The following is a 27,037-nucleotide window of genomic DNA, read 5'->3' on the forward strand; positions in this document are numbered from 1 at the left end:
TGGAACAAAAGTAAGAATCTCAAATTTCTTAATGTTAATGAAAAGTTTTGTCATGTATTTTTTAATGGATGGTATCAAATCACTATGGTCTTTAGAAGCCATTGGATATATTTAAAAGAGCAATGCAACAATTTCATTTGGAAGGATCAATATTTACAATATATTAGATATTACATCCCTGGCTACTAATTATTATGAAAAAATTTAATTTCAATTTATTTATTTTTACACTTTATTTTGACATTCAATATTATTTTATATTAATTTCAGGAGTGCTAGCTTCGGCAGCACATACACTAAAATTTCAGGTGTGAGGCATAATGGTTAGACATTGATATAATTTAAGAAGTGATCCCGCTGATTAGTCTAGTACCACCTGGCACTATAGATGTCAATTTAAGAGTGTCCAAGAGGCACGTAGATTTTTAGAAATTCTTTCAAGAAGGGTATTTTTATCTTGCTTGGAGTTTATGGTGATTCTTGAATCTCTAGCTTGATTTATGTAATCAATTTTGGGAAATTCTTAGCTCTTTTCTAACATCTCTCCATTCTCTCTCTCCTCTCCTTCTAGCTAAAATTCATGTTTTTAAAACCTATTCCTCATATTCCATATATTTGTTATGCTCTTTTCTGTTTTTTCACCCTTTTGATTCTGTTTCAGCCTGGATATTTTTCTGCTCAACCTTCTGGTTCACTAATTCTCTTTTCAGCTATGTCTAATCCAGTATTAAAATTCATCCATTGAAGTTTTAAAATCAGCTCCTGTAAATTTTAGTTTTCAAATTTTTAAACTGCTGAAATTCTCATTTCCTTTTAATTCTTTGCACTCATTAGTCATAGCTATTTTAAAGTCTAGAAAACACCATTATCTGAATCCCCTGGAATTTCTATTATATGTCTGTCCCTGAGAATTTTTCTGAGCATGTTTTGGTTTCCTCTTGACCACTTACTCCCTGTGACTGATCCTTTCCCATACAGGGCCTTGGTTTCCTTATGAACTAGGTGTTCTCTTTGGAATTTTCCAGTTCTAGAAACTTCTGTCTAGCTCTGAAAAGACGTACGAGCTGCAAAAGGACTTTGTAAAAGAATATATATTCACCTTTTTATAAAAATACGATGGGGGAGAAAAATCATAATGGATTTGAATCAATCATATTTCAGTCAGGCTGCTCTACAGGAGAAAATAATCCAGGTTAGATGATTGAGTTAATACAAAAATTTTTAATAATTTTTTAAAAGTATAAAGCCGTGCGAGGATTCAATCTTCCCAACAGTCCTGGGAGGGATGAGTGCAGGATTCTCGTTCCCATTTTACAAATGAGGAAACCGAGGTTCAGAAAGCCTAAGTAGCTTGCCTCTTTTGTAATCCACCAATCATCACCGCCTTAACTTCCTCATCTCCGGCATCCCCTCAGAGGTGGCGATCCCGTGTCGATAACAGTCCCAAAGGCCAGGCGAGAAAAGCTGCTTTAAACCGAGCGCCACTTACTTACACTTTGCTCTGACCCATTAGGCTCAACGCCCTCGCCCTAGGCACTGTCGGAGTCACGAGTTTTCCTCGGGGTCCCGCCCTTCCTCCTGCTGATTGGGTAGCTCGTGAATACTGCTGTTCTCTGATTGGTTGTTACGTGTTCGGCTCTCCAATACCGCCTAGACCAACCGGATATAGGGGCAGGGTTTCCGCTTCCTCCTTCTTCCTCCTCTCGCTTGCCCACTGATCGGAGACGCCACCACAGCGGCTGCTGCCGGGCGCGGTGTCGGTGGGTTGGTTAGCTTCTCTCAGCATCGGTGTACTTGCCGTTGAACTGCCGGTCATGGCTGAGCTAGATCCGTTCGGCGCCCCCACCGGTGCTCCCGGAGGCCCCGCGCTGGGGAACGGGGTGGCTGGCGCGGGCGAGGAAGACCCGGCTGCGGCCTTCTTGGCACAGCAGGAGAGCGAGATTGCGGGCATCGAGAACGACGAGGCCTTCGCCATCCTGGACGGCGGCGCTCCTGGGCCCCAGCCGCACGGCGAGCCGCCGGGGGGTCCCGGTGAGAATGCGGGCTCGTTTGGGGCGGGAGGACTTATCTGGAAACTCAGCCCAGGAATGGGTCTGAGAGCTCTGTGTAGCTCTTGTTCTTGCTGAACCGTGAGGTTGAGTGCAGAGAGGAAACGAGACCCCGGCCCAGTCATGCAGAAACCTAGGCTCGGGACGCCTTCTTGGTTCTGTGTGTTCGAGCGCTCCTGGGCGCGGATGGAGCAAGAAAGCAAAGAAAATAGGGTGATAGGCTAAGGAGCCCGAAGAAGCCCATTCAATTCCGGAACTTTTCATTGAGCACTTGGTGTTTCATGAGCCTCGCCTCTGAAGCTCAGCCGCATTGGCGCAATTTGGCCAGGCATACAGGCAAGTCTGAGCCCAGCACAGGACCAGTGATTAGGAAATGAGGGCAGAAAAAAAATAGTATCGTTTTTGAGATATACAAACAAGAATGGCAGTGCAATAATTTAAGCACTTAAGGTATACAGAATGTTGGGTTATGGAAAGGAGGAGTGAATAAGGAACTCCAGGAGGATGTTCTGGCTCTGGAGAAACTCCGGCCCAAGAGGGATAAGTTTTACCATTTGTCGAACGTATTATTACTGGCTAGGATTCCCGAAACTACATCCTATGGGAACACCTTTGGTAGGCAGTGTTGCCTAAGCAGAATCTAAGATTAGCTTGGACCGATCTTCCAAAAGGCGAAGAGAGAAGGTACTATGGCTTTTTCCCAGCCAAACTCAAGCAAAAAGCAAAAAAGGCAGTAGAATGCCAGTTTGACCTTTGAATGCCTTATCTGCCTGTGATGTTTAGAATTGTGGAGGTGAGAGGAAAAAACATAGTATAGGGAAGTAGTAAATTAGCTAGAAGAAATGAAACGTGGCTTTTCATTTACTTTAAAAATTGTAATTAAGAAGAATAGGGAACTGGTGAGGCAGATGGGAGTGTCCTAAACTCAAACCTTCAGGGGCTAGGTGGGTAACATAAATGAGAGGAACATACTGTGAGATAGTGTTGTGGACTGAGGCTTTGGAGCACTACTGCAGTGCTCTTCAGAAAAGTATTCAGACTCAGAAATCACAAATTACTATGCCAAGCCAAGCAGAACCTTTTTTAGGGTATTGGGGTGTAGTGACTGCTAGTTTGCAGTCTCTGAGTTTTTATACTATACCATGCTGCCTCTTAAGCAAATCAGTCCCCCAGTAAGAACATGTAATAAACCTGAAAATTACATGTGAACGTGTAATATACCTGAAAATGCAATTTATAGCAAGCAGGTTGGACTGAACGGGGCTGTGGCTGGGAGATGAAGTTGGCTTTATGTGATAAGGGTTTTTTGTTTTCTTGGCTGCTCTTTAACATTTGCCTAAGAATCATAAAATGTACTTTTTAGGTCCTAAGTTTACCTCCCTCATTTAATAGAAAATTGAGTCCTACAGAGAAACGACTTGCTTAAGAAAAAGGGCAATAGCTGAGCCCTGTTTCCCCGCCCTTGGACAGTTTTTTTATGTATGTCTTGTAGTGGGGTAAGAGATTGTCATTTCTGAAAGGCAGTTGTGGCTGCCCTGGGTAGGACAGAGCTGGGAGAATCAGGACCCATAGTTAGAAGACTGTCCTGATTCAAGGACAGATGATACTCTTGCTCACTGTTGTAGCCCAAAGGAAGGGGCAAAAATGTCAGATCCAAGGGTCCTATGCAGAAGCAGCAAATCTTGGTGATTGTCGCTTTGGAGAGGTGAAAGGGAGAGAATAGTGTTGGACACATGGGTCCCGTGTGCATCAGGCTTTCAGCAAAGGGAAGGAAGGGATGATTGCTGACTTGGTTCCTAGGAAGGACTTTCTTAGTGAAGTAAGCGTTTAGTGATTGAAAACCAAATCTCTGACAGTGTCATCGGGGTTGGTAATAGTGCAGTGGTCAGAAGGAAAAAAATAGTGCAGTGATCAGCACTTCCTTTGGAGATTAGAGAACTAGTTGGTCTCTCCCTCTCTGTGTCTTTCTCCCTCTCTCTCTCCTGTCCCTCCTTACCTTTCCTTCCCTCCCTTCCTCTCTCAAAATTCTGTGCTGTCCTAGACTGTTTTAATGTGAGTTTAACTTTGTGGTCTCAGCAACATATATAACCACCACCAGCGCCACTGCCCTGCCTCAGTTTTTTCTTCTGATAAAGGTGCATCTATACACCACGTAGGATTGCTAGGATTACATTAGAGAGCACCTGTAAAGTGCTTACATACAGAACCTGGTATTATGATTACTACACATATAGTAACTAGCTACTATTATTTCTTGGGAGTAGGGAGAGAAAGGTGTTACGAGACCTATAGATTTTTTTGGGGGGGAAGTGTGTTGAGACAGATTTTAGGAGGGAGTTCTGTATCGGATGTGTTACTATACAAAGATTTATAAGCAGGAGGCTCTAACAGAGATTGAGGAGAGAGGAACATAATCTAGACTCCCTCAGCCTTGGGGGAAAGGCCCAGGGAGGATGGAGGCAGGCGAAAACCAGAGGAGTTAGACCAGAGCCCTGGTTGCCTCCCTCAGTTGTCAGGAGAGGTGGAGTCGTAAGTTTAGATGTGGGAGGTACCCAGCTGGGTGAAGTGGTTTGGGGGATTGGAGAACAAGTGGTCAGGAAAGAGGCAACCTGGTTCTAGAGCTGTTGAAAAGCTTCAATCACGAGGGCTGAGGAGGGAGGAGAATAAGAGGCGATTAAGGAGCGGCCACGAGAATATGGCAGTGAGGCACTGTTTCAATGTTCCTGACGAGTCCTTTCTTGGGAGAAAGAGGAAGAGAGGTGTGTGAATTAAAGGCAAGCTTTCCGGAGAAGAGTCATTTTCTTGGTAGCAGTGGTGGAGAGAAGTTGAAGGAAATGTCATGCACTGTCTTCAGTAGTACTGCCCGTTTCCTGTATGCCAGGTTCTCTCCATACTTAAAGATCCGTGCAGTAAGTAAGTCTGCAGGCTGGGTGGTGGTGTCATCCTGTTGCAGATGAGAACTGATCGTGGAAGTTAAGCCGTGATCCTACGGTAGCAAGCTAATACACGGCTCCGCTGGAATTCAGACCCAGGTCTGCTTGACTTTCAATGGTGGGGGAACATGGGAGGTTGAAGGTGGGTTTGGGACAGTCTTATCTCTGGAAACAGATTCTGACCCTTGTTTCTGTCCTGGAATGGCCTAGCCAGTTTCCTTCTGGAGCATCAGGTTCCTTAGCTTAGTTGTCCTAATAAATGAAGGCGCCTTAGATGTCCTGTCTGCATGTTTCTGTAGCAACAGCCGATCCTTTGAGTTGGGCCAGTTGAGTGTCAGTACAGTGGTCCGGTTACTAGAAGAGTTCAAGCATTTGCCAGGGGGTGTGGCTGAGTCTTCTGACCTAAAGGACAGGTAGCATGTGACTTAGAGGAGATGCGGGATGAGAATTGCTTCTAGTTTCGTGATGGAGTAGTGATCAAAGTCTCTCCTATTGGGAATGGCCCTGGGCTGGAATATATGCACTGGATAGTTTGGTGTGTTTTCTGTAATATATTAACCAGAATGTCGGCCTGGCCAGACTAGCCATTGTAGGCTCTAGGATTTAAAATTAATCTCCCTCTTTTCTGTCTTACACAAAAATAAATTTTAGGTAGATTAAAGAGAGACTTATTTTTAAGTGCCAGAAGAAAAGTGAATATCTCAATAGGAAAGGCCTTCAGCATAAAAGCAGATATAAAAATCATAAAGGATAAATTGATAGTGACCACATTCAAGTTAAGTACTTCTAGGTGTTAAGTGTCATAAATCATATAAAAAGTCAATGGGGAAATATTTGCAGTATGAGAGAACAAATTATACAGAGAGAATACGTAGAGATCAAAAGTTAGCAGAAAATGGGCAAAACTGAGAATTCAGTAAAGGAAATGAAATGTCAGGTAAGTGATTACCTCACAGAAAACAAGATTGGCGTAACAAAGCCACCTTAAGGTTTTTTTTCCTGCTATCAAATTAGCAAACATTTTTAAAAATGGTAAAACTCATTCTTTAGGTCTGAGAAATGGGACAGTCGTGTACTGATAGTAGTCATGTAATGGTAGGCCAAAGGGGGGCAAGTAGTTGGTTCAGAAATCTTTAAAATATGTATCCTGTGACCCCGCAATTCTCCATCAAGGAATTTATTACTGAGGAGCAATTGAATATGCCTGCCCCAAGTACTTTTATTAGTTTTTTGGTAAACTTTGCATTTCTAAAACTTTATTATAGAGTACTTTAAAAATTACTTGTGTAGGTAATTTAAAGTAAGAAAATGTCAGTGACCAAAATTTAGAGAAACTCATGTTTGTACTATCATAAGTAAAGCATAGGAGTAAAATTAGGGAAATTAAGTTAAGAAAAGTATAAGAAATGTGTTGAAATTATCAAGATACATAACCAGCAATTGAAACAGATCAAAGCTGAGGGGGGTTGGTAAATTCGTAGATCCTGCAGTTTGTATTTGTGTCAAATTATCAGATGATTATCAGATGTGACTTCCTGGCTTGCTCAGGTATTGCACCACTTTTTAAAAGCTGCTTATCTCATAATACGTGCATTTAATATTTTTCTTATATATCTTTAACATAAAAATAAATTTGAGAGAAAATATTGTCATCATTATCTGCCCCTTCAAGAATACCTTATTAACTTCCAGGAACCCTACGTGTATTCTAAGGCTGGTCATTTGCAAAGTGCTGATATTTATAGGTTTGTTTTGAGGATTAGATCTTAATGTATATAAAGCGTTTAACACCGTGTCTGGCATGTTGGAAGGGATAAGTAGTAGGTGTCTTCATATTAATAAAGTTGAGAGTTTAATACTATAGATGAATATGCATTTAACTAACAGGGTAGAAACCAGTGGGCTGAGTGATGAAATTACATGACATTTTCTTCTGTCTCCATTTACGGTTTTTAAAAACCAAGGTTTTGGTATCAGGGAGACACACTGGGGAAATGATGTATAAAGTTTTCAGTACTACCAAAATCAAGAGGATGGTAATTGGAAAAAGCAAGAGAACCAAAAGAATGGATAAAATGTTAGGGTTGACTTGGGAAATGGGCATTTGAAATTGGATTTATAGGCATACCTCAGAGATACTGTGGGTTTCGTTCCAGACCACCACAATAAAGGGAGTATTGCATTAAAGGGAGTAATCTTTTTGCTGGTGGAGGATCTTGCCTTCAATTTGTTATAAAACAAACAAATGAAAAAAACACACATAACATTTGTGAAGTGCAATAAAACGAGGTATGCCTGTAGTCAGTTAGGAACCAAGACCAGAGGAGTTGTTTGATGTGTTACCTCTAAGCCAGAAAGCAGAATCTCAAAAGCTTTTGGGCTGGGGGCATATTTGTCCACATTTTGGTGAAGTCATTTTGTATAAGCGCATCTTGGTTTCATTAACTAAAAAGTTGCTTATTGTTATATCTAGTACCCGGATGGCCTGGAGTTACTTAGAGTACCGACAACATACAATACTACATTACACTCTGTAACCCTTTGGCCCAGCATGACCAGCTACGATTGACACACTGCGATCTTATGTCTTACAGATGCTGTTGAAGGAGTGATGAATGGCGAATACTACCAGGTACAGAGTATTATGATTACATTGAATGATAGTGGGCGAGAGTTTTCCTTTCCTGTGATTTGAATTGACTGACCTAGAAAGGACCCTACTCCCTTGACTTTTTGGATGTATCAGTAGCTGGTATGTTACTTGCCAAAGTAGGATTTGAAGGGAAGTGACACTGGTAGAGCATTCTTTTACAGTGTTATTGACTTGGCCCTGGTGTTACCATCTTTATTCTCCAGAAATGACCCTTCATGGTGATGATGATGGTGAATTTAAACACTGTCACCCACCATGTCAAGCACTATTTATACTTTATCTTATTTAATTCTCAACAACCTGAGGGACCTGTGTTGTTGTTCCTGTTTTATAGATGAATAACTGAGGCACACAGGTTAAATCAGTAGACAGATGACAAAGGCAGTGTGTGGTGGGGCCAGCATTTGAACCTTTTAGATTGTATTGGAAGTTCAGGGGGCGGGTATTTGTGATGAATACCATTCTTTTCCTCTGTACCATCAAACTTTCTCAACTTGCTACCCCGCTTGCATTGGCTTAAACATAGAGAACGTAACAAGTTTGTATAATTGAAAGAGCCTTGAGCTAGGTTAGGTGTCCTCAGACCAAACTCGGACTCAGTTCCTCTAGGACTCTGGCTCTGCCTGCCGAGTGTGCAGTTTCATACTCAGGCTTTTTTCATGGTGGTGAAATGGCTGCAGCACTGCCAGGCCTCACATGTGCATGTCTTGTTATCTAGAACAAGACAGAAGTTTCTCCTCTTCTCCCACCCACCTACTGCATTTCCCTCTGGACCAACCGAGTCGTCACTGTAGCCTGCGGGACCAGCATGGTGCCTAGCTTATGCCTGGGTTTCTGCCCATCCCTCAACCAGTTAACTGGCGAGAAGGGTTAGATTAGTCTAATTGGTTTAAACCAAAGGTGAATTAACCTTTTCTGTAAAGGGGCAGATAGTAAACATATTAAGCTTTGTGGGTCATACGGTCTCTGTCATACAACTCTTTTGCTATAACACGAAAGTATCCATAGACAGTACATAAAGGAATGGGCATAGCTGTGTTCTGGTAAAATTTAATTTTATAAAAACAGGCGGCCAGCCTGTACTGTAGTTTCCAGTCCCTGGTTTAGAATTTGGCCTTTAGAGTGAGACAGAAAACTGATAACACTGTTTCCTAGTCAGTCCATTACTCACCTCCCCGACTTTCCTTATCTTGCGCTCATGTCCCATTTATTAACAGATAGGGTAACAGCTACGCTGCCTCCTCCTGGGTTGCGAAGATTAAGTGCAGTAATAATGAAAGCGCCCTCGCAGCATCTTAGGTTGTGTTAATGCTGAGGTACTCCTTTAACATTTTACAGCTGTCAGTGCTGTCCATAACCAGGAGTTCTAATTGGAAGTGCCTTTCAGGAAGGAGTCGTGGGTACTGATAGAGGACAATTGTGTTTTGTTTTAAGGAGAGTAATGGTCCAACAGACAGTTATGCAGCTATTTCACAAGTGGATCGATTGCAATCAGAGCCTGAAAGTATCCGTAAATGGAGAGAAGAGCAAACGGAACGCTTGGAAGCCCTTGGTAAGGAATCCCTTTCTGTCTGGGGGTGTCTGTTTTCAGTGGAATAATTGATCTTGACTCTACTTTTATCCCTTTTTAACTTGAATTAGCCATAATGTCCTTGTCTAGTCTTTGGGAAGAGCTCTTCCTCAGCCTGAAGGTCACAAGGCTCCCCACATGGAGATGCTTAATCACAGGCAGTTATGTAAGGACTAGGGCAGCCCAGAGAGCCACCGTGTGCATCCTCAGGAAGTGTGGGGCGGGGCGTGGAAAGGAGCCGTGGACTTGGGGGGAAAGACTGGGTGTAATGCCCAGCCTTAACTCTTACCAACTGTGGGCTCTTGCTTACCCAAACCTTGCAGAGTCGGTTTCTTCACCTGTGGAATAAGATCAGTGTTACCAACCCCAAGGGTTTTCAGAGGTGGTAATTTTGAGAATGCTTTGGAAACTTGAAGGTGTTCTATCCATGTCAGAGACGTAATAGTCCATTATCATTTGAAGGCTGAATTTAAGGTAACACTTAAGGGGGAAATGTGAGGTATGTTAGGAAACACGTACAGTTGGTTTTGCTTACCCTACTATCCTTGGAAGGTAAGTTTTTACATTTTTATGGATGAGAAGAGTGAAAAGCACAGGTAGACTAAGTTTTTGAATGACACAGCTAAGAAGTATGAGACTCAGAATTTCAGCTTCAGTCTGCCCTCCTTCAGAGTCCGTACCCATCCTTTCAGCCACACGCGTTTAGTGTACCCCATCTCGCCGGGCAGGCTGAGCCCTTGACCAGTGCCTGCTGCCAGCCTGGCCTGTGGTGTCAGCTGTGGGTCAGTCAGTCAGGAGAGACTTGATATGTATACATGCAGGTTGGAGAGGTATGGCAGAACGTGGGGATGATACCCACGAGTATTCTTTTCTCAACTTTTTATTAAAATTTCAAACACAGAATAATAGAAGAGTAAAATGAACATGTGGACCCCGTAGAATCAGTAATTAAAATTTTGACGTATTGGTTTATCTTTATATAAATGCGTGTATGTGTATGTTTTAGACACACACGTGTGTTATGACTATACACACAATTTTTTCTACTTTGAAGATACATATATCACATACTTCATGCCTAAATATTGTACACTTAGAAATTCGATGTTCTGCTATGTAACCACAATGTCAGCATTATTAGTCCTTCTTGGGAACCACTGAACTAGTGAAAACATGACTCCTATTTTTCAGAAGGGGTAACTGACACCTAGAAATAGGAAGGGACATGACTCAGATAACACAGCCAATTAGTGTAAAATCTGTTGTCTTTCCATCCCAGCTTATGTGGCTTTCAGAGCATAGGGCATACTTGTTTGAACCTTTACAGCACTAACCAGTAATTGTGTCAATGATGATGGAAATATGCTGTATCTGTGCTTTCCGGTATGGTAGCCACCAGTCACCTGTAGCTATTAAACACTTGAAATGTGGCGAGTATGACTGAGAAACTAATTTTCAAATTTCATTTAATTTTAATAAATAGCCGCATGTGGCTAGTAGCTACTGTAGTGGATAGTGCAGCTTTAGAAAGATGAAATAGGTCTTCATGATGCTGGCAGCTTCAGTCCTTGCTTGTTCTTTGTATATCTCTTCATAATAGGCTTAGAGGCAAGATTTGGCTGGTATTAGTACTACTGGAATATTTTTCATGTTACAGAACTCAACTTGATCTTTCCCCAAAGTTTAGCAAAGTTGTCTTTTCCATGGAGAGAGTACACTTTGGTGTTTGGAAAAATTGTGGTTTCCTTTTCAATTATCACATTGCACACTTGTGTTCTGATTGTATCAAATTAAATGTGTCCATGAACTAGGTGTTTCTTCAGGTTTACCTTTTTTTCCTTGCGAGAACCATGAGAAAGCACAAGATGCTAAGAATAGAGAACCAGTGCCAGTGGTTTTCAGCTTAGCTACTGACTGTTCTCAGATAATTTTCTGTGAACATTAATGCGGATAGCCAGAGGAGAAGACAGCTGTCACTGTGCCCTGCTGTCTAAGGGGACTCTATATCCTTCCCTCCTCCTCCTCCTTCCCAGATACTAAGAGATTGTATTACAGCTTGGATCTTTGTATCATCAACCTAAGCATTTAAGAGTTCTAAAGTCTTATTGCCAGTGTCACTTCATAAATCTGTAAAAGCAAGAAGACAGTATAAAGAGACTGTTTTATGCAGTGTCTACAATTTGTGCAGGTGGACACAATTTTTATTTAAATAACATTTTGAGAGATACTTTGTTCCTACTATATAATAACATTTAAAAAATTATCAGACTACACAGAAAGAAAATACTCTTCAATCAAAAATAATTTCTTGGAAGTAATTTCACCACTGTTGAAAAGGAGACCTTGCATTTTAACTTGGTATTTTTTAATTGTCCCCATGTCACCGTCAGCCCATGGTATCTCTCATTCCGCATACACTTAATGTCATGGACAGACAACCATCAGAAGTACACTCTGTATACTTGTCATCAGTGGAGAATCTGAGTAAAATAATTCTAGTGAGCGATAGGTCACCTTCTGATAAGTTAGATAACAGATAACGGTAAAAAGTTCTTTTATAACCTGGAACTGTGGGGGAGCTTCTGGATGCTAATGCTATTTCTAGTAGTTACAGACTGCTTCCTGCAGGTTGTTCTTATAAGACATTTCTTGTAAAGGCCCTAAAAATGCCCCAAAATGCTTAATTTCTTCTTCCAGGTGGTTCTTTTCTAGCACCACTGCTTCCTCCCCACTCCCACCCCAGGACACTACTAACTACAGGCTCTGGCTCTGCACCGTCTAACCTCTGGTCAGGATCAGTGGTGACCGCCTTCTAGTCACATCTTGTGGTTATTTCTAGGCTTGCTTCCCTTTCGCCCCTGAGACAGCAGCATGAAGTAAGAACATGAGCTTCAGAGTTGGACCTCGGTTTGAATCTTGGCTTTGCCACTTACTGTAACCTTTACGAAATCTTCTCAAATTTTCTGAGCTGTAGTTTTTATCACTGCTGAATATGAGACGAGTTTACCTTCTTGGGATTGTAAAGATTAAATGAGACATCTACAAAACACCTGCCAGAGAGAATGTCCTAAGAACATGTTTCAAGTGAAGTATCAGGGTAGCTTCAAGTGTCAGTTGTAGCAGTAGCTCGGACCTGTATTTCTTTCTCTCACACTATCTACTGACATGTCTCTGGCTAAATGTCTTAGGAAAACCTGTATTTAGTCCTGAGAAACTCCCTGCTAGGTGTGCATTTACTCTCTGTAACTTCTAGAACCTTGGGGTAACTGTTAATAGTGATCCCCCCTCCCCGCAATTCTCTCCATTGGAGTTTCTCTTTTCATTTTATCCAGCTCTGCCGCACACTCGCTCTGCATCTAAGCAGGAATAGATATTTTGTGGTCCCCTCAACTTAAATATCTTTATTCTGCCGTCCCTGGTTGCTGAATCCTCTCAGACACTGATATTCCTAATCGCTCCCTGCTTCATAGAAGTACTTCTCCCATATTTAGTTAAGAGAGTGTCTGTGTTTTACAAAACCATTGTCCACCTGGGGAGTGGAATAGTTTGTGAGAAGATTTTGTGAAAAGATTATGAATAGTCCACCCTGAACTAATATTGGTAGCATTATTAAAGAATCATCCATAATTGCCTTTTCCCCAGTTGGTGCCTCCAAAGGCTTTTTTTCTATTAAAAGTATTTCCACTCCCTCCCCCCAAAATAAACACCCCAAAATAGTGATCCACTACGGTGTCAGGGGACTGGGATAAAACGTGGTCAAACTCCTTGAGTAGAATCACTAAGATCGAGAGCTGGTTGTACAAACAGGGAAAACAGAATTTTATCTTCTGTCCCAACTCTTCTCCCTCCAGCACACAAACCTGCACACAGCATAAACATGATACGACCAAGAGACTGATGAAATGAACTTGAATTTGTGTTGGTTTCATTTGTATTTCTTTTACTTTCCTTCACAGATGCCAATTCTCGGAAGCAAGAAGCAGAGTGGAAAGAAAAAGCAGTAAAGGAGCTGGAGGAGTGGTATGCGAGGCAGGACGAACAGCTACAGAAAACAAAAGCCAACAACAGGTCAGTGCACGGGGCTTCTCGCACGGCTTGTTTTCCGAGACTGAATCAGATCCACTTCCAACGGCCAGTGTAGTTTCTCAGCTGCTGACTCGTTTAGTATGAAATGTCTTTGAGGGTTTTTGAAAAAGTGCTTAAAACATAAGCGTTGCAAGTCTTTTGAGTCTTGTGAGCATAATTCAGTCTTTCAGCCATCCCAGTCAGGGTGCGTTTAGCTCTTCAACTAAGAGTTTGGTTAGTAGGCACCGCCTGTAATTGTAGGAGACAGCAAAAGGAAAAGTTGCTTCTCGGATCAAGTCCACGTGTAAAAGTGGAACCCTGAAATGAAAGGCTGCTTTCATGACTACCGCAGGGTCTCACTCCTATGGGATGATTATAGACTTGCTCATGTTGTGTCCCCTAAATACATCCATCCCTGCCCTCTGAAAGCTGCATGGAGAGGTCCTTTGGCAGGGAAATGTGCCTTGTAAGTAGGTAGCCAAGGATGGTCGTCGAACACAGTGATTTCAGAATTAAGGGTTCTCTGGTACTTAGCTATGTCTAAGAAAATCCTGAGTTGACTTTTAAAATGCTCTTTTCAGAATTGATTCACTTACTGAAAGTCAAGTGGTTGTGGGAGAAAACATTCTCCCATCCCACTGATCAGAGGCTGTAGGCTTTAATGCCCCACGTTTTGAGTTCACTTGGAAGCAGCTCAGAAAGAGAGGCGGAGGCAGTGCTGCCCGCCTCGGGGTGAGACGATGGGCTTGCTTTCCCTGCTGGACTCGGACTTTGCTCCCTGCAGTGTAAAGACGGGCCAGACTGCTCTTGGGATCCTTTTGGTTTTCAGAGTAAAGAGACTTAGGTTCCTGGTCTCAGGGGTGGAAATGGGTTGAAGTGCCCTTGTCTCTGTCAGCAATATTAGATGGAAATCTGCCAGAAAAGAGGGAGCTGACTGCTTTGCCAGCCCGCCTGTGCCCTGTGGGGCAACTGTGACAGAACAGATGGGCTGTTGGTACAGCAGTCTGCAGCTCCCTGTGTCCTGTGGCCGCCCCTCATGCCAGGCTTGAGCGTCTGTCCTGGCCGCCTTCTGTGGACGACGCATTCTCGTGTTTGTTGGGTTCCCTTTGAAGTTCTGTGCTAAGTATGGTGGGGACTGCTGTCAGGCTTGGGCCCTGAGAAACTGAGGGTAGGATTAGCTACTGGGCTTCTGCTGAGCTTGTGGTCAGTTTGAAGTGCTGACAGGGCCAAGCTCCTTTAGCCTGTCCTCCGTCAAGATGGTTTCCCCCAGATGCACGTTCACATCTCTCCAGAAAGGTGAATGGGTGCTTCATGCGAGCACCGTGTGAGGCCGTTTCCCCTAGCGAGTTGCCTCAGCCCATGAGTCAGTCCACTTTGAAGTACTTGGTAAAACTGGGCTGACCCCCCTCTCACGGGTCCCTGAGGCTTAGGCAGGTTGACATTCAGATACTTAAGACTTAAAAAATGATTATGTTGGGAACAGGCTTCCATTGCAGTTTTGCTAAACTGTATCCCTTCTGTCTGTATACAGAATTGGTTGTCCTTGAAGAGAATAATTACACCGTTTTTAGGAGCTGAGTCTTCAAGGTTTAGTCTCCCCAGGCATTGATTTAAGGGCTTGGTACCTTTCTTTATGTAGAATTGTAGAATGTTGGGTTGGGTGGTTTCATAGATAAACCTCAGGTTTTAGAGAGGGGAGGAGACTTAAATTTACCACTTAATTGAGAATTTGAGCTGTTCAGAGACCAGGTCACTTGTGTTGTAGAAACCTTGTCTGACCCTGAGTGTGTAAAGCTAGTGGCACACTAGCCACTGTCACCAGAGTTCCAAGACAGAGGGATGGTTTTTATTTACATTTTCTGCCAGTGATTCTTGTGGGCGGAGGTAGAAGCCATTATAGAGCCACTTTGGGTGACTTCTGCAGGGACTTTGACATTGTTGATGGCTCCCCCTGCCCGTCCATGTGTGACTCGAACATTAGAGTCCCGTGGAACTAAAGGAATAAGTCCCATTATATGTGTAAAGTGACTTATCTTCCTCATTGTCTGTCCACAGGTAAATAGTGAATATTTTGAGAAAAGAAAATGAGGGTGTTCATTTCAAGCAATGTCATTCTCCCTGGGTGACTCTTGTAGCAGTTGGATGTTTGAGGGGGACCACAAAGACAAGGCAGAAAGGCAGAGAAGTGCGAAAGAGGAGACTCGGAAAGCAAGGGCCTGTTTTTATGAGTGTGTCATCAGGCTTCCTGCCTTCCCGATGCCCTCAGCTGCAGCTGTCAGAGCACATCTGTGCCAGGCTCTGCTGGGCGGTGGGCGGACCACAGTCAGTAGCTGTTGCTCTCGAGTCAACATCTCTAGTCTGGCGTCAGTCTTCAGGCTGCATCTCCCTTCTTTTATCCCAAGTAGGGGCCTAAATGTCTCTGCACAGGTGTCATGAATTAAGTGACAGCCTGTGGGAAAGAATTCTCTTAGGAGCCAGTCAGGTGAGTTTAATCATCGAGAACCACCCAGAATATGTCCTTTTCCAATCCATAACAGAAACAGCTCCCCTTTTATCCCTTTCAAGGCTTGTGAATGAAAGTTTGGGAACGCCAGATTCCCAGTGAAGGCAAACGTTTTTTCCATGACAGCTCTGGGCTGTTTGTGTGTTGGCCTCTTGTGCGCCCTGTGGTCAGGCCGGGAGGCATCTCCCCTTCTCTTCCCTGCCAGCAGGCTTCCCTAAGCCCCTTCCTCCCTTGCCTGAAGGTCACTCTGTCTGGTGGGTGAAGAACAAACAGGTGGAGGGGCCGCCTGTGTTGGCTGTGTGTGTTTTTTCCCTTTGTCCTGGTTCTTAAGTGGCCGAGCTGTCACAGACAAGCTCTTTAGTCTTGGGGCTAGCTGCAAAGGAGCAAAAGCCGAACATTCAAGCTTTTGTTGTCTTAGCCATGGCTTGACAGGAGTCCTTAAACCTTTATTTTCTGCAGAAGCAAGTACACACTGAAATTGATTAGGTTTAGTCCTTTGTGTAAACTAAAAGGATTATGGGTTTACAAGCTGGCCTGCTGTTCCTTTCCCTCCCACTCATTCGGCCCACAAACATCTCTGTTTTCCTGCTGACTCACTTTGAGTTACAATCAGGCTGTTTTTGCTTTCTTTAAATTTCCACAAAACACCTATGTAGAAACCAAAATGGTAAAGAAGGAAGGGTATGTGTGAGTTTAAAAATAAACTGAAATTAAAATTACTAGAATTTCAAATAAATACGTGATCTTAGTTAATAACCAGGCATGATTGTCCTTGAAAAAAAGGCCCTCCCACTCCTGTGCCCCGAACTAACCTGGCAAAGGACAGGGTAAGGCTTCTTGAGGGAGGCGAGGTTGGTTCCCTGCCCTGCCCACCCACCGTGGACAAGGTAGGCAGCCTGGGGCCGCAGAGTCTAAGCCAGCTTGTCCCCTGCAGTGTAAATTCCACTCAGCCTGCCCCTCCCCCCTTTCCTACCATTTTGCTCCGATCTGATGTGCAAGTTGAGGGATGAAGTTCTAGCTTCTGGGCTGCACCTTGTCAAAGCAGTGAAGTCTGGCATGGACTGAGCGGACAGTCGTACTTCAGGGTACACAGTGCCAGAGCCAGAACCCTTGTCTGTAGTTCTTGCCACCAGACCACTTGCCTCCGGCTGCCTTTTTTCTAAGGTGGGAATTTGGAAATGACCATATGTGTTCCTAGGATACTGCAAATTGATCCCACTCAGCCAGTGTAGGAAGCAGTAGTCAGATAATCCAAGATAAAACTGGCTTTGGGACCTAATGCATCTGGTGTGTGGCAGCTCTGAGGTCCGGTGATATGACTGAGGCTGGCAGGAAGCTGGCATGGCGTCCTGGGCACCCCCAGCGGGAGGAAGTATTACTGTGCAGGAGAAGAGGCAGGCAGCTTGGTTGTGAGTTCTGCGGCCCCTGTTGGCACTGGCCGCTGCGCGAGATGCTGCTTCTCAGCCTCTCCCCCCTCATCTGTGAAGTGCTGAGAACGTCCAGTGTCCGAGGTTGTTGGGGTTAAGACTGAACTGACACAATGGCTATAAAAGGGCTTAGCCCGTAAGTGGGTGCTTAGGAAATGCTTGTTGTGGCCCGGGGAAGGCCAGGGGTGAACCCCCCTGGGGAAGGCCAGTGGGAAACCTTGCCTACTGGTCTCCAGTGCTGAAAGCCTTGCTGGGTTAGGATGGAGCCTTGGGAACAGCTCCCCGGAGCACAGCTGTGCCACTATTGTGGATTTGAGATGTTTCTGCTTCTCAATGTTCTCTCTTTTTTCCTGCCTGCTTGCCTGCCTTTTGGATCTCTTGCTGTCTAGGGTGGCAGATGAAGCTTTCTACAAACAACCCTTCGCTGACGTGATTGGTTATGTGTATGTTGCAAAACTAATTCCTTTTCTTGTTTTCTTTCTACTTTTCATTTAGTTAATGTTCCTTTTATGTCACAAGTTGCTTTGCTTTTTAAATGATTGCAAATTGGCACTGTGGGGGCTGCCTAAGACTTGATAAGCTGGGGGTACGATCCATTGATTGTCTTGCAGAATCATGATTCCCTGCAACTCGGCCATTTTTCGTATTGGGGTTTTGGAGGGAAGGAAGCTGACTTCCTTTCACAACGTGGGTCATTTGTGATCTTGTCTGGGAAGGTTTGGGGAGTGGGGTGGGGTCTGAGCACTGCTGCCTCCCTATCCCAGGTGGGAAGGGGGGGTGGACATCCCAGGTTGGGAGCCAGTGGGGGCAGCATTTTCCACACTTGGTTCCTTCAAAGAACAGAGTCGGTTGTCTCTCCCTTAGGGCAGAAGAGTCCAGAACAGGGGGGTTGTCCCCAGTGGGGTCCTCTAACTGTGTCTCTGTGGTCTTGCATGTCGTTCTTCAGTGGCCAGCTTCTGATGCCCTGTCTCCTCACCCTTGCAGAAAGGCCCCAGCTTTGAAGCTGAGATGGCGAAAGCTATCTGATAGGGGCCACTTGGGCTTTCCCCCCAAAGAAAACTGCATCTTCTCTGGAAAAGCTTATTTAAAAAAAGTTTTCTTTAAGATTCCTGTTGTCATAGCAGTATTGCTGAGGACTTGGAAACAGTTGTTTCCTCCTTCAACATTAGGACTAGCTTTTGATTAAAGAGAGATGAGGGTGGAATGGAGGAAGAGGAATTTGTGGGGAGGGTGGACCACAGGCTGAGGGCTTGTGACTGAGCTGTTCATCCCATTAGAAGACAGAACTGGGTTTCCTGGGCCCCCAGATGTATTTGCAATGAGACTTGTGAAATGCTGGACTTACAGGTGGTGTTGGATTTGATTTTTGCACATTCTCTCTGGAGTAGAAATGGAGACTGCAAAGGTCGAGTCTGGGTTTGCTGGGCAGCAGGGTGGCCCAGCAAAGCCAGCTGCACGTCCCCAAGCGTAAACAGAGCGGCAAGGGCATGTCTAGCTTACAGGCCATCTGCATTGAGCTCATTCTCATTTTCTATATCTGACCTAAAGTTTCTCTCCTTGTTTTTCTTTTCACCTTTAAGCACAAACATAAACCATCCTTGCTACAGCCTAGAACAGTTAAGTAAATCTTTCTCACTGCCCCTAACTGTGTGTGCCATGCAATCGCAGTGTTGTAGTGGCTCTGGCTTCAGCGGTGTTTGCCACGGCCATCCCTGTGAGTGCCACCCTGTCCCCACAGACCAGCCATCTCCATCGCTTTTGCTTTGCCCGTGGTGCTTGTCGGAGTAGATGAACATAGTGCGTCTTCCCCCTTTTTACCACTGTCCTTTTGGGCTGTAGCTCCCACCAGCTGCTTCTCAACTGTGGGTGGGCCGACCTTGACTGAAAGAATGTTGGAGCAGCGTCCCACCACAAAGCACCTACCACTGACTGGCTCTCCAGCCATTGGGTGCCCACCCCTGCCACAGTGTGCCGAGTGGCCCAAGGCACCTGGCTGGAGGGAAAATGGCTGAACTGGAGAATGTCCCGACAAACCCCTTCCAGAATGGCTTTAGTCTCTAGTGCTTGCTAGCATGGGAGCTTGTCTTGAATTTCTTTGGATCTGCCCTGTTTCTCTCCAGCCTTACGAATAAATCCAGAGGCTACTGTGCAATGACCTGTGGACTTTTTAGAAGTCTCTAAATTTACTTGAAACTTAGTACAGCCCAACATAAACTACTGTTCAAGTTCTTGACCAGCCTGCTGCTTTGCTCTTAGTAATGAAGAGTGTAGCTGGCTGAGGACTTGCTTGTTTAATGCTCTGTATCAGCAGAGATGGACACAGAGCGAGAGCCTGAACCAAACACCTGTATTCCAACATTTTACACGGCAGTCCGGGCACCCCGTGCCTAGGAGAGCTGACCACGGCCAGGGGCTGTGATCCTTTGGAACACCAGAATGCCAGGCATGAAGACGCAGTCACTTCTGTAACAAGGCAGCCACCAGGTAGCTCACCGGATGTTCTGCATTAAACCAACATATTTTGTTGTTGCTTCCAGGGCAGCAGAAGAAGCCTTTGTAAATGACATTGACGAATCGTCCCCAGGCACTGAGTGGGAACGGGTGGCCCGGCTCTGTGACTTTAACCCCAAGTCCAGCAAGCAGGCCAAAGACGTCTCCCGCATGCGCTCTGTGCTCATCTCCCTCAAGCAGGCCCCCCTGGTGCACTGAAGAGCCACCCTGTGGAAACACTACGTCTGCAGTATCTTAAGCTTCCTCGGTGAAGCTCTTCACAAAATTGGATTAATTATGTTGAGTTCTTTTGGACCAAACCTTTGTCTTTAGAGTTGATCATTGTGATTGCATGTTTCTTCCTTCATCTGTGCTCTCCCTGGCATTCAGAGAGGAGGGGGCGGCGGTGGCGGAGGAAGGGAGGGAAGCCTCCCAGCAGTAGCCTCGACCTGTGCTTCTGTGCATTATTCTGAGAATAAATCTGTTTCAAACAATAAACGTGAAGCTTCATTATTTACCTCAAGATACGCTGCAGTTTGAAGTGAGGTTGAAGGGAGGAGGGATGTACTTCCATCATTTCTAGGGCTGAAGAGGCACAGCCCTTGGGCATCCACCCCTGTCTTGAACTAAAATGCTCCAAGTCTACAGTAGGATTCCATGGAAGTTTCCATTTGAAAAGGGAGTTCCAGGGCTAAAAGTGAACCCCGTGTTGCCTATCTAAGATAGAGCTCTGTGTGAATTCTCACCAACCTAGACATTTTCGCTCAGATGGCTTGTGTTTGTCATTGTCCCTTACTTCGGGGTCTTGGATAGACTTCAGTGGGGGGGTCTCTTTGGGGTCTACAGTGGGACCTTTACTCCTCTGCTTTACACCTGAGTCAGGATGGCATTAGGGTGGGCTGGCCCCGTTACTCCGATTCTCCTAGTGCTCTGCTCATATCTCTAGTGTCAAATCCTTTATCTACAGCTTGCTGGCCAGGACCGTAGCCACTAGGCACATGTGGCTATTTAAATTAAAATTAGTTAAAATGAAAAATGACATTCTAGCCTTTGTTACATTTCATGTATTTTGGCCACGTGGTTAGGTATTATGTGAATGGCACAGCGTAGATCATAGAACATTTCTATCCTCTAGGAGACTGCTCTCTTCAGACATCAACACATTCATTATCTGCCCTCAGAACCTGTCAAGTTTTAGGTGACGGTTTGAGCAACTAATAAAGCCGTATGTCAGAAATCTGCTTATAGTTCTCTGATACTATTTCCAAGTTGGAGACTGATGTAAACTCCTGTAAGAGCACACTCGGGACGGGCGTGGGGTGGGGATGGGTAGGTCTTGCCATTGCCGAGAGGGAAAGTCCACCATCTCCTATGGTAATTGTGTCTGGAGGGGAGAGGAACCCTCGTTACTTTTCCACCTATTTCCCTCCTTCCAAGTGTAGTTGGGCAGGGCATTCGTTGATCTGGCCCCCAGTTCCGGTCTTTGCTCATTTCTCCCCTTTAGCCACCCCAGACTGCAATCAAGCAATCGCTGTTGTTCACCACCCATTTGTTACTTCTGGGCCATATAATGCCATTCAAAATGTCAAAATCCAGTTTAAGAATTAGTTCAAAGGCCACCTGCACAGAGCCTTCCCTTATTCCCTCCTGAGCTCCCACAGCCCTCTGTGCAGGGCAGCTTACCTTGTATTATCTCGGTGGTACCATCTGGGTTGGTTTTTGCTTCTCACACCATATGGGCTTCTTGAGGGTGGATGTAGCTTCTTGAGGGTGGATGAGGTTGTGAAATGTCAGTAAAGTCTGACATTCCTCAGATCAAGAGGTGACTGGATAATAGGACAAAAGTAAAGCTATGTGACTTCCAAGGCTAGGTCATAAAAGGCAATGCTGCTCACAGCTGGTCTGTTGGAACACTCAAGTTGGTAGTCCTTGAGCCACCACATAAAAAGCTCTACCACCCTGAAGCTGCCATGCTCTAAGGAAACTCAAACCAGCCCACATGGCGATACCCTGAAACTACAAGCAGAGAGAGAGGCCTAGTCCCTAGTAAGCCAGCCTCCTGCTATTCCAGCTCCAGCCACTAAGTGCATCAGACACCTTGGATCAGAATTACCAAGTAGAGCCTTTCCCAAATTCCCGACCCACAGAAACCCTGAAAAAGAATGATCACTGTTGAAGCCTCTTAAATTTTGGGGTGGCTTGTTACACAGCAATAGTAATGGGATTGCTGCTAAAGCCTACATTACCCACGTGGGGCTTCATGAAAAGGAGGGGCAGTTGGTCCCAGGAACTCAGTGAGTGCTCAACATTTAGTTTCAAACGTCTTTCTTGGGGCCATCTTTGCTTTTTATGTCATTTTAAGTATTTTTTAACATAGTGCTGGAAGTCCTAGCTGAAACAATTAGGCAAGAAAAAGAAAAGCCATCCAAATTGGAAAGGAAAAACAAACTCACTATTTGTAGGTGACATGGTGTTATATATAGAAAACTAAAGACTCCGCAAGAAGCTGTTAGACTAAATGAATTTGGTAAAGTTGCAGGACACAAAACATACAGAAATCTGTTTCTGTATACTAATAAACTTATCAGAAAGAAAAGTTAAGAAAACAATCCCATTTACAACTGCCTCAAAAAGAATAAAATACCTAGGAATAAATTTAACCAAGGAAGTTAAAAAACCTGTACACTGAGAACTATCAGACATTGGTGAAACCGAAGAGGACGTAAATAAATGGAAAGATATTCTGTACTCATGGACTGGAAGAATTAATATTGTTAAAATGTCCATACGACCCAAAGCGTTCTACAGATTCAGTGCAATCCCTATTAAAATTCCAATGGCATTTTTCATGGAAATATAACAATTCTAAAATGTATATGGAACCACAAAAGGCCTGAATAGCCAAAGCAGTCCTGAGAAAGAACAAAGCTGGAGATATCACACTCCCTGATTTCAAACTATTACAAAGCTATGGTAATCAAAACTGTGGTATTGGCATAGAAACAGACACATCAATAGAACAGAACAGATTACCCAGAAATAAACCCACACAGACATGATCAATTAATTTATGACAAAGGAGCCAAGAATACACAATTGAGGAAAGACAGTCTCTTCAGTAAATCATGTTGGTAAACCAGACCACAATCTTAACACCATATGCAAAAGTTAACTCAAAATGGATTAATGACTTGAATGTAAGACCTGAAACTACAGAAACATTCCTAGAAAACAGGCAGCAAGCTGCTTGACATCGGTCTTGGCAATGATTTTTTGGATTTGACACCAAAAGCAAAGGCCACAAAAGCACAACTAAACAAGTGGGACTGCATCAAATGTAAAAGCTTGCACATAGCAAAGAAAACCATCAACAAAATGAAAAGACATCCTCCTGAACGAGAGAAAAAATTTGCAAATCATGTATCTGATAAGGAGTTAATATCCAAAATAATATAAAGAACTCATACAACTCAATAGAAAAACAAAACAAAACAATCATTAAAAAATGGGCAGAGGATCTGAATAGACATTTTTCCCAAAGAAAACACACAGCCAGCCCGCAGGTACAGCACTGATGCTCAACGTCACTGGTCGTCAGGGAAAGGCCGATGAGACCGCAGTGAGATACCTCACACCCATCAGAATGGCTGTTACCAAAAAGACAAGAACGAACGTACTGGCAAGGATGTAGAGAAAAGGAAACCCTCGTGCACTGTTGGTGGGATTGTAAATTGGTGCAGCCACAGTGGAAAAGAGTACGAAAAAATAAAAATAGAACTGTCGTAAGACCCAGCAATTCCACTCCTGGGTATTTATCTGAAGAAAACAGAAACACTAACTAGAAAATATATCCGCACCCGTGTTCATTGTATCATTATTTACAATAGCCAAGATATGGAAACAACCTAAGCGTCCATCGAGAATAGATAAAGAAATTGTGGGGGGAGTGTGTGTGTGTATATATGAATATTATTCCACCATAAAGAACGAAATCTTGCCATCTGCGACAACATGGATGGACCTTGAAGGCATTATGCTAAGTGAAATCCGAGAAAGAAAAATAACCGTTTGACCTCACATATGGAATCTTTTAAAAAACACCAAAAACCTTACAGAGGACAGATTGGTGGTTGCCAGAGGTGAGGGGTAAGGAGTGGGTGAAATGGGTGAAGAAGGGGGCAGACGGGTGGCTCAGTTGGCTGGAGCGTGAGCTCTGGGCAACTGGGTTGTGGGTTTGATTCCCACATGGGCTAGCGAGCTGCGCCCTCCGCAACTAGATTGAAGACAACGAGCTGCCACTGAGCTCCTGGGCGGCCAGATGGCTCAGTTGGTTGGAGCGCGGGGTCTCAACCACAAGGTTGCCGGTGGCGCGCCCTCCACAAAGATTGAAAGGACAACGACTTGGATGGAGCTGATGAGTCCTGGGAAAAACACACTGTTCCCCAATAAAGTCCTGTTCCCCTTTCTCAATAAAATCTTTAAAAACAAAAAAAGAAATGGGTGAAGAAAGCCAAAAGGTACAAACTTAAAGCTATAAAATAACTAATAAGACTTCAGCTATAAAATAACTAAGTCATTGGGATGTAATGTACAACATGACAAGTATAGTTAATACTATATCACATATTTGAAAGTTGCTGAGAGTAGGTCTTAAAAGTTCTCATCAAGAAAATTCTGTAACTGTGTGGTGACAGATGTTAACTAGATTTATTGTGATCATTTCACAATACATTTTAAAACTATTACATAACAATGCTTTCTATTATCAATTTTTTTTGCTTTTTGGTTAAGAAATCTGTGTTAGATGCCGTAAAGAACTTATATGAACTTCAAAAAGTAAGCAATGCAACAATATAAATCCATTCTGGGAAAGGAAATGCTTTTAGCTAGTGAGTTAATTAAGAAGAAAACAAAATACAAAAGTGTTAGGATTTCCACAAGGAAATATATTTATTTGTTTCTTTAGAATTTGGCTCAGAACAATAGTGACAAAAATATTTACATTAAAATAAATTAAAATGTAATTAACTATATGTAATATATAGAATATATTAGCCTACGAGTTTAAAAAAAAAAACTACGATTTAGTTTTAGATTTAGTACCATCCTTCATATATTTGGGTAGCAATGCAATTGTCTGGTGTATAAAGTGGTTACAGATTTCACCAAGGAACAATTGATGCCCCGTCAAAGTATAGCATCTTGCCCCAGACACTGATGGCTGAGCAAACTACCTCCATCCCAGGAATCACGGTGGAATGTTTCAACAAGAACGAGCATATGGTCAGCCAACCTATCTTTTCACATTAACCCACCAGGAAGGAATTAGCTGATTCCTTCATTTTATTTTATATGCTTCTACCGAAACAACATATTGTAGAAACCTTCAGGTTTTCCTAAAATAATAGAAGTCTGGGAAATGTATGCATACGCTTTTTTAGATCATCCGAAAGTACCCATAAAACCTATCACTAGTCCAAATACTGTACCAGCAAAATTTACACAGCATAGAGGAATATTTGATTAAATCAAGTCATTACTAATGAAATATTCTTATTAAAGCTTTTGGTAACCTACAGTAAATTAGACTATATTTGCATTTTGAACGTTTTTGATATGAGAAGTTGTATGGCTTAACAGAAAAAGCACAGAGGGACCTGGGATCAAACCCTGTCTCTAAAACACTAGCCACATAGCTTTAGGTATGTTTAAACACTAAGGCGTAGTTTGGGTTTCTATAAAATGGGAATTAAAACATCTATGTCACAGTTTATGAGAATTTAGAATAATGTATATGAGGCACCTAGTTCTGAGCCTGACACACAATAGGCACTTAATAAATGGTGGCTATTAGTATTTCTTCCAGGTTGTAATTGACAGCAAGAATCTTGGCCTTTGTACCTTGATAGGAATGAAAGCATGGAATCTTCTTTAGCTGGAATCTAGATTCACAGATGTGGGTTCTAGGTGTGACACACAAACACTGCCTTCACAGACACTCCAGGGTCGTATTCAACATAGTGTGAAAAGTTACTGAGGGAGAGGTGTCTGCTGGTCAGGAGCAAAGATCCTCTTGGGATGGTTAGTCTCCTTTCAGAGGCTGTAAGTCCTAGTGGCTTCTCAGCTGTCCTTAAGAAGATAAGGACCAGGTCATTAAGGCCACTGTCATTTAGATCCCTGGTCTAAAGTTGCTCAAAGTTCTGAGAGAGTAGTAAGTAACTAACTTTTGTGGGTCACAGGTACATCCAGTATCACGATTGTGGTAGTAGTTTCATGGGTAAATACATATATTGAAGCTTATCCAATTGTGTACTTTAAAAAATACTTCAATATAGCTGTTTTAAAAAAAGTTTACTGAAGCCTTTCCTGGTGCGATTTCCTTCTGTCCCCTGACTGGATCCCTTTCTGCAAACTTAAGTTTAGGGTCAGAGGAGGAAGGATTAAAAATCCAAACTCCAGTATCAAGGTCACATCCCAAGCAAGACCTGCCAGTCTGAGTGGTGCATCTAGAAAGCAGAGGCCTAAGGCTTCCTCTTCTATTGTAGCTTTTTGGCACAAAAAACTGACTGGTACTCAGGGTTTGAGCTGAAGTGACCCAAAAAAGAGAATCTACAAAAATGGGGGTTGGAAAAAGTGACTTGGGAAGAGGAGACTTAAAAGCAAAACCTTCTCTGCCAGTGTCACCTGCCAAATACCAAATTGAAATACCAAATTTGCTTTTTAAGAAATGCTCGTCTAAAAGACAACCTGATTCCGTGAAGGAGCGCTCGCTCGGGCCGTGTCCACTCCTGGGAGGCCTAGTAGATCCTGCGAGTCGTGTAGTCCAGGACCATGCTGGCAGCGCCGAGCAGGGCAGGGTCCACCAAATCCGAAACCACTACGTCCACATCCTGCACTGAGGACAGGGCCTGCTGGCGGATGACGTCTTTGACCGTGTGGATATAGTGACTGGCCAGGACTCCAGAGAGGATCACAAGGGAAGGATTCATAGTGTGGAGGATGTTCACAACCCCAAGACCCAACGCCGTTCCAGCTACAGGAAAACAAACAGTAAGTTTCGGTGGGAGAGCCAAATCACAAACGCCCAAGAGGAAGGTGGAAAAGCGCCAGCAACCAGGAGCAGGTAGTACATTCACACTGTGTGACAGGAAGCCGTACCTTTAAAACTGTTCACGATTTATTCTTAATATGCGAAAATGATCATGGGATACTTTGAAATGAAAAGAGCTGGGTATAAATTTGTGTACTACATGATCTCAACTATGTAAAAAATAGAAAGACTGGAAGGAAATGTTACTAGTTGGTATCTCTGAGCAGTAAAACTCAGAGGGACACTTTCTTACTCTCC

At 43.6% G+C, this 27,037-nt stretch overlaps 2 protein-coding genes across 9 annotated transcripts in view; one reads left to right on the forward strand and one right to left on the reverse strand.

Annotated features, from left to right (window-relative positions):
- The first annotated feature begins 1,676 nt into the window (after window positions 1-1,676).
- Window positions 1,677-20,187, forward strand: CLTA (clathrin light chain A). Of its 4 annotated transcripts, XM_033123482.1 has the most exons (7): window positions 1,677-2,031; window positions 7,576-7,613; window positions 9,069-9,186; window positions 13,161-13,272; window positions 17,589-17,642; window positions 18,780-18,815; window positions 19,737-20,187. In XM_033123482.1, the coding sequence occupies exons 1-7, from the start codon at window positions 1,815-1,817 to the stop codon at window positions 19,906-19,908; spliced, it is 747 nt and encodes a 248-aa protein (XP_032979373.1). In that variant the 5' UTR covers window positions 1,677-1,814; the 3' UTR covers window positions 19,909-20,187. The 4 variants fall into 4 exon arrangements, with proteins under 4 accessions (XP_032979373.1, XP_032979374.1, XP_032979375.1 ...); XM_033123483.1 differs by lacking the exon at window positions 18,780-18,815; XM_033123484.1 differs by lacking the exon at window positions 17,589-17,642.
- Window positions 20,034-27,037, reverse strand: part of GNE (glucosamine (UDP-N-acetyl)-2-epimerase/N-acetylmannosamine kinase) — a 45,748-nt gene continuing 38,744 nt past the window's right edge. For 3 of the 5 annotated variants that reach the window (XM_033123479.1, XM_033123480.1, XM_033123481.1), the window contains one exon: window positions 26,123-26,722. In XM_033123479.1, the coding sequence (XP_032979370.1) occupies window positions 26,487-26,722 (236 nt within the window). In that variant the 3' untranslated portion in view covers window positions 26,123-26,486. Of the gene's footprint in view, window positions 20,171-21,372; window positions 21,516-24,614; window positions 26,723-27,037 lie in introns of those variants that run through there. The other 2 variants (XR_004424695.1, XM_033123478.1) reach the window with 2 other exon arrangements.

Source organism: Rhinolophus ferrumequinum, chromosome 12, assembly GCF_004115265.2.
Source record: "Rhinolophus ferrumequinum isolate MPI-CBG mRhiFer1 chromosome 12, mRhiFer1_v1.p, whole genome shotgun sequence".
NCBI lineage: Eukaryota > Metazoa > Chordata > Mammalia > Chiroptera > Rhinolophidae > Rhinolophus > Rhinolophus ferrumequinum.

Excerpts from the sequence above, each read along its gene's own strand:
- CLTA (XM_033123482.1), top strand. The coding sequence starts at position 1,815 with ATGGCTGAGCTAGATCCGTTCGGCGCCCCCACCGGTGCTCCCGGAGGC. Across the intron at positions 2,032-7,575 it reads CGAGCCGCCGGGGGGTCCCG|ATGCTGTTGAAGGAGTGATG; the intron begins GTGAGAATGCGG and ends TATGTCTTACAG. Across the intron at positions 9,187-13,160 it reads GGAACGCTTGGAAGCCCTTG|ATGCCAATTCTCGGAAGCAA; the intron begins GTAAGGAATCCC and ends TTTCCTTCACAG.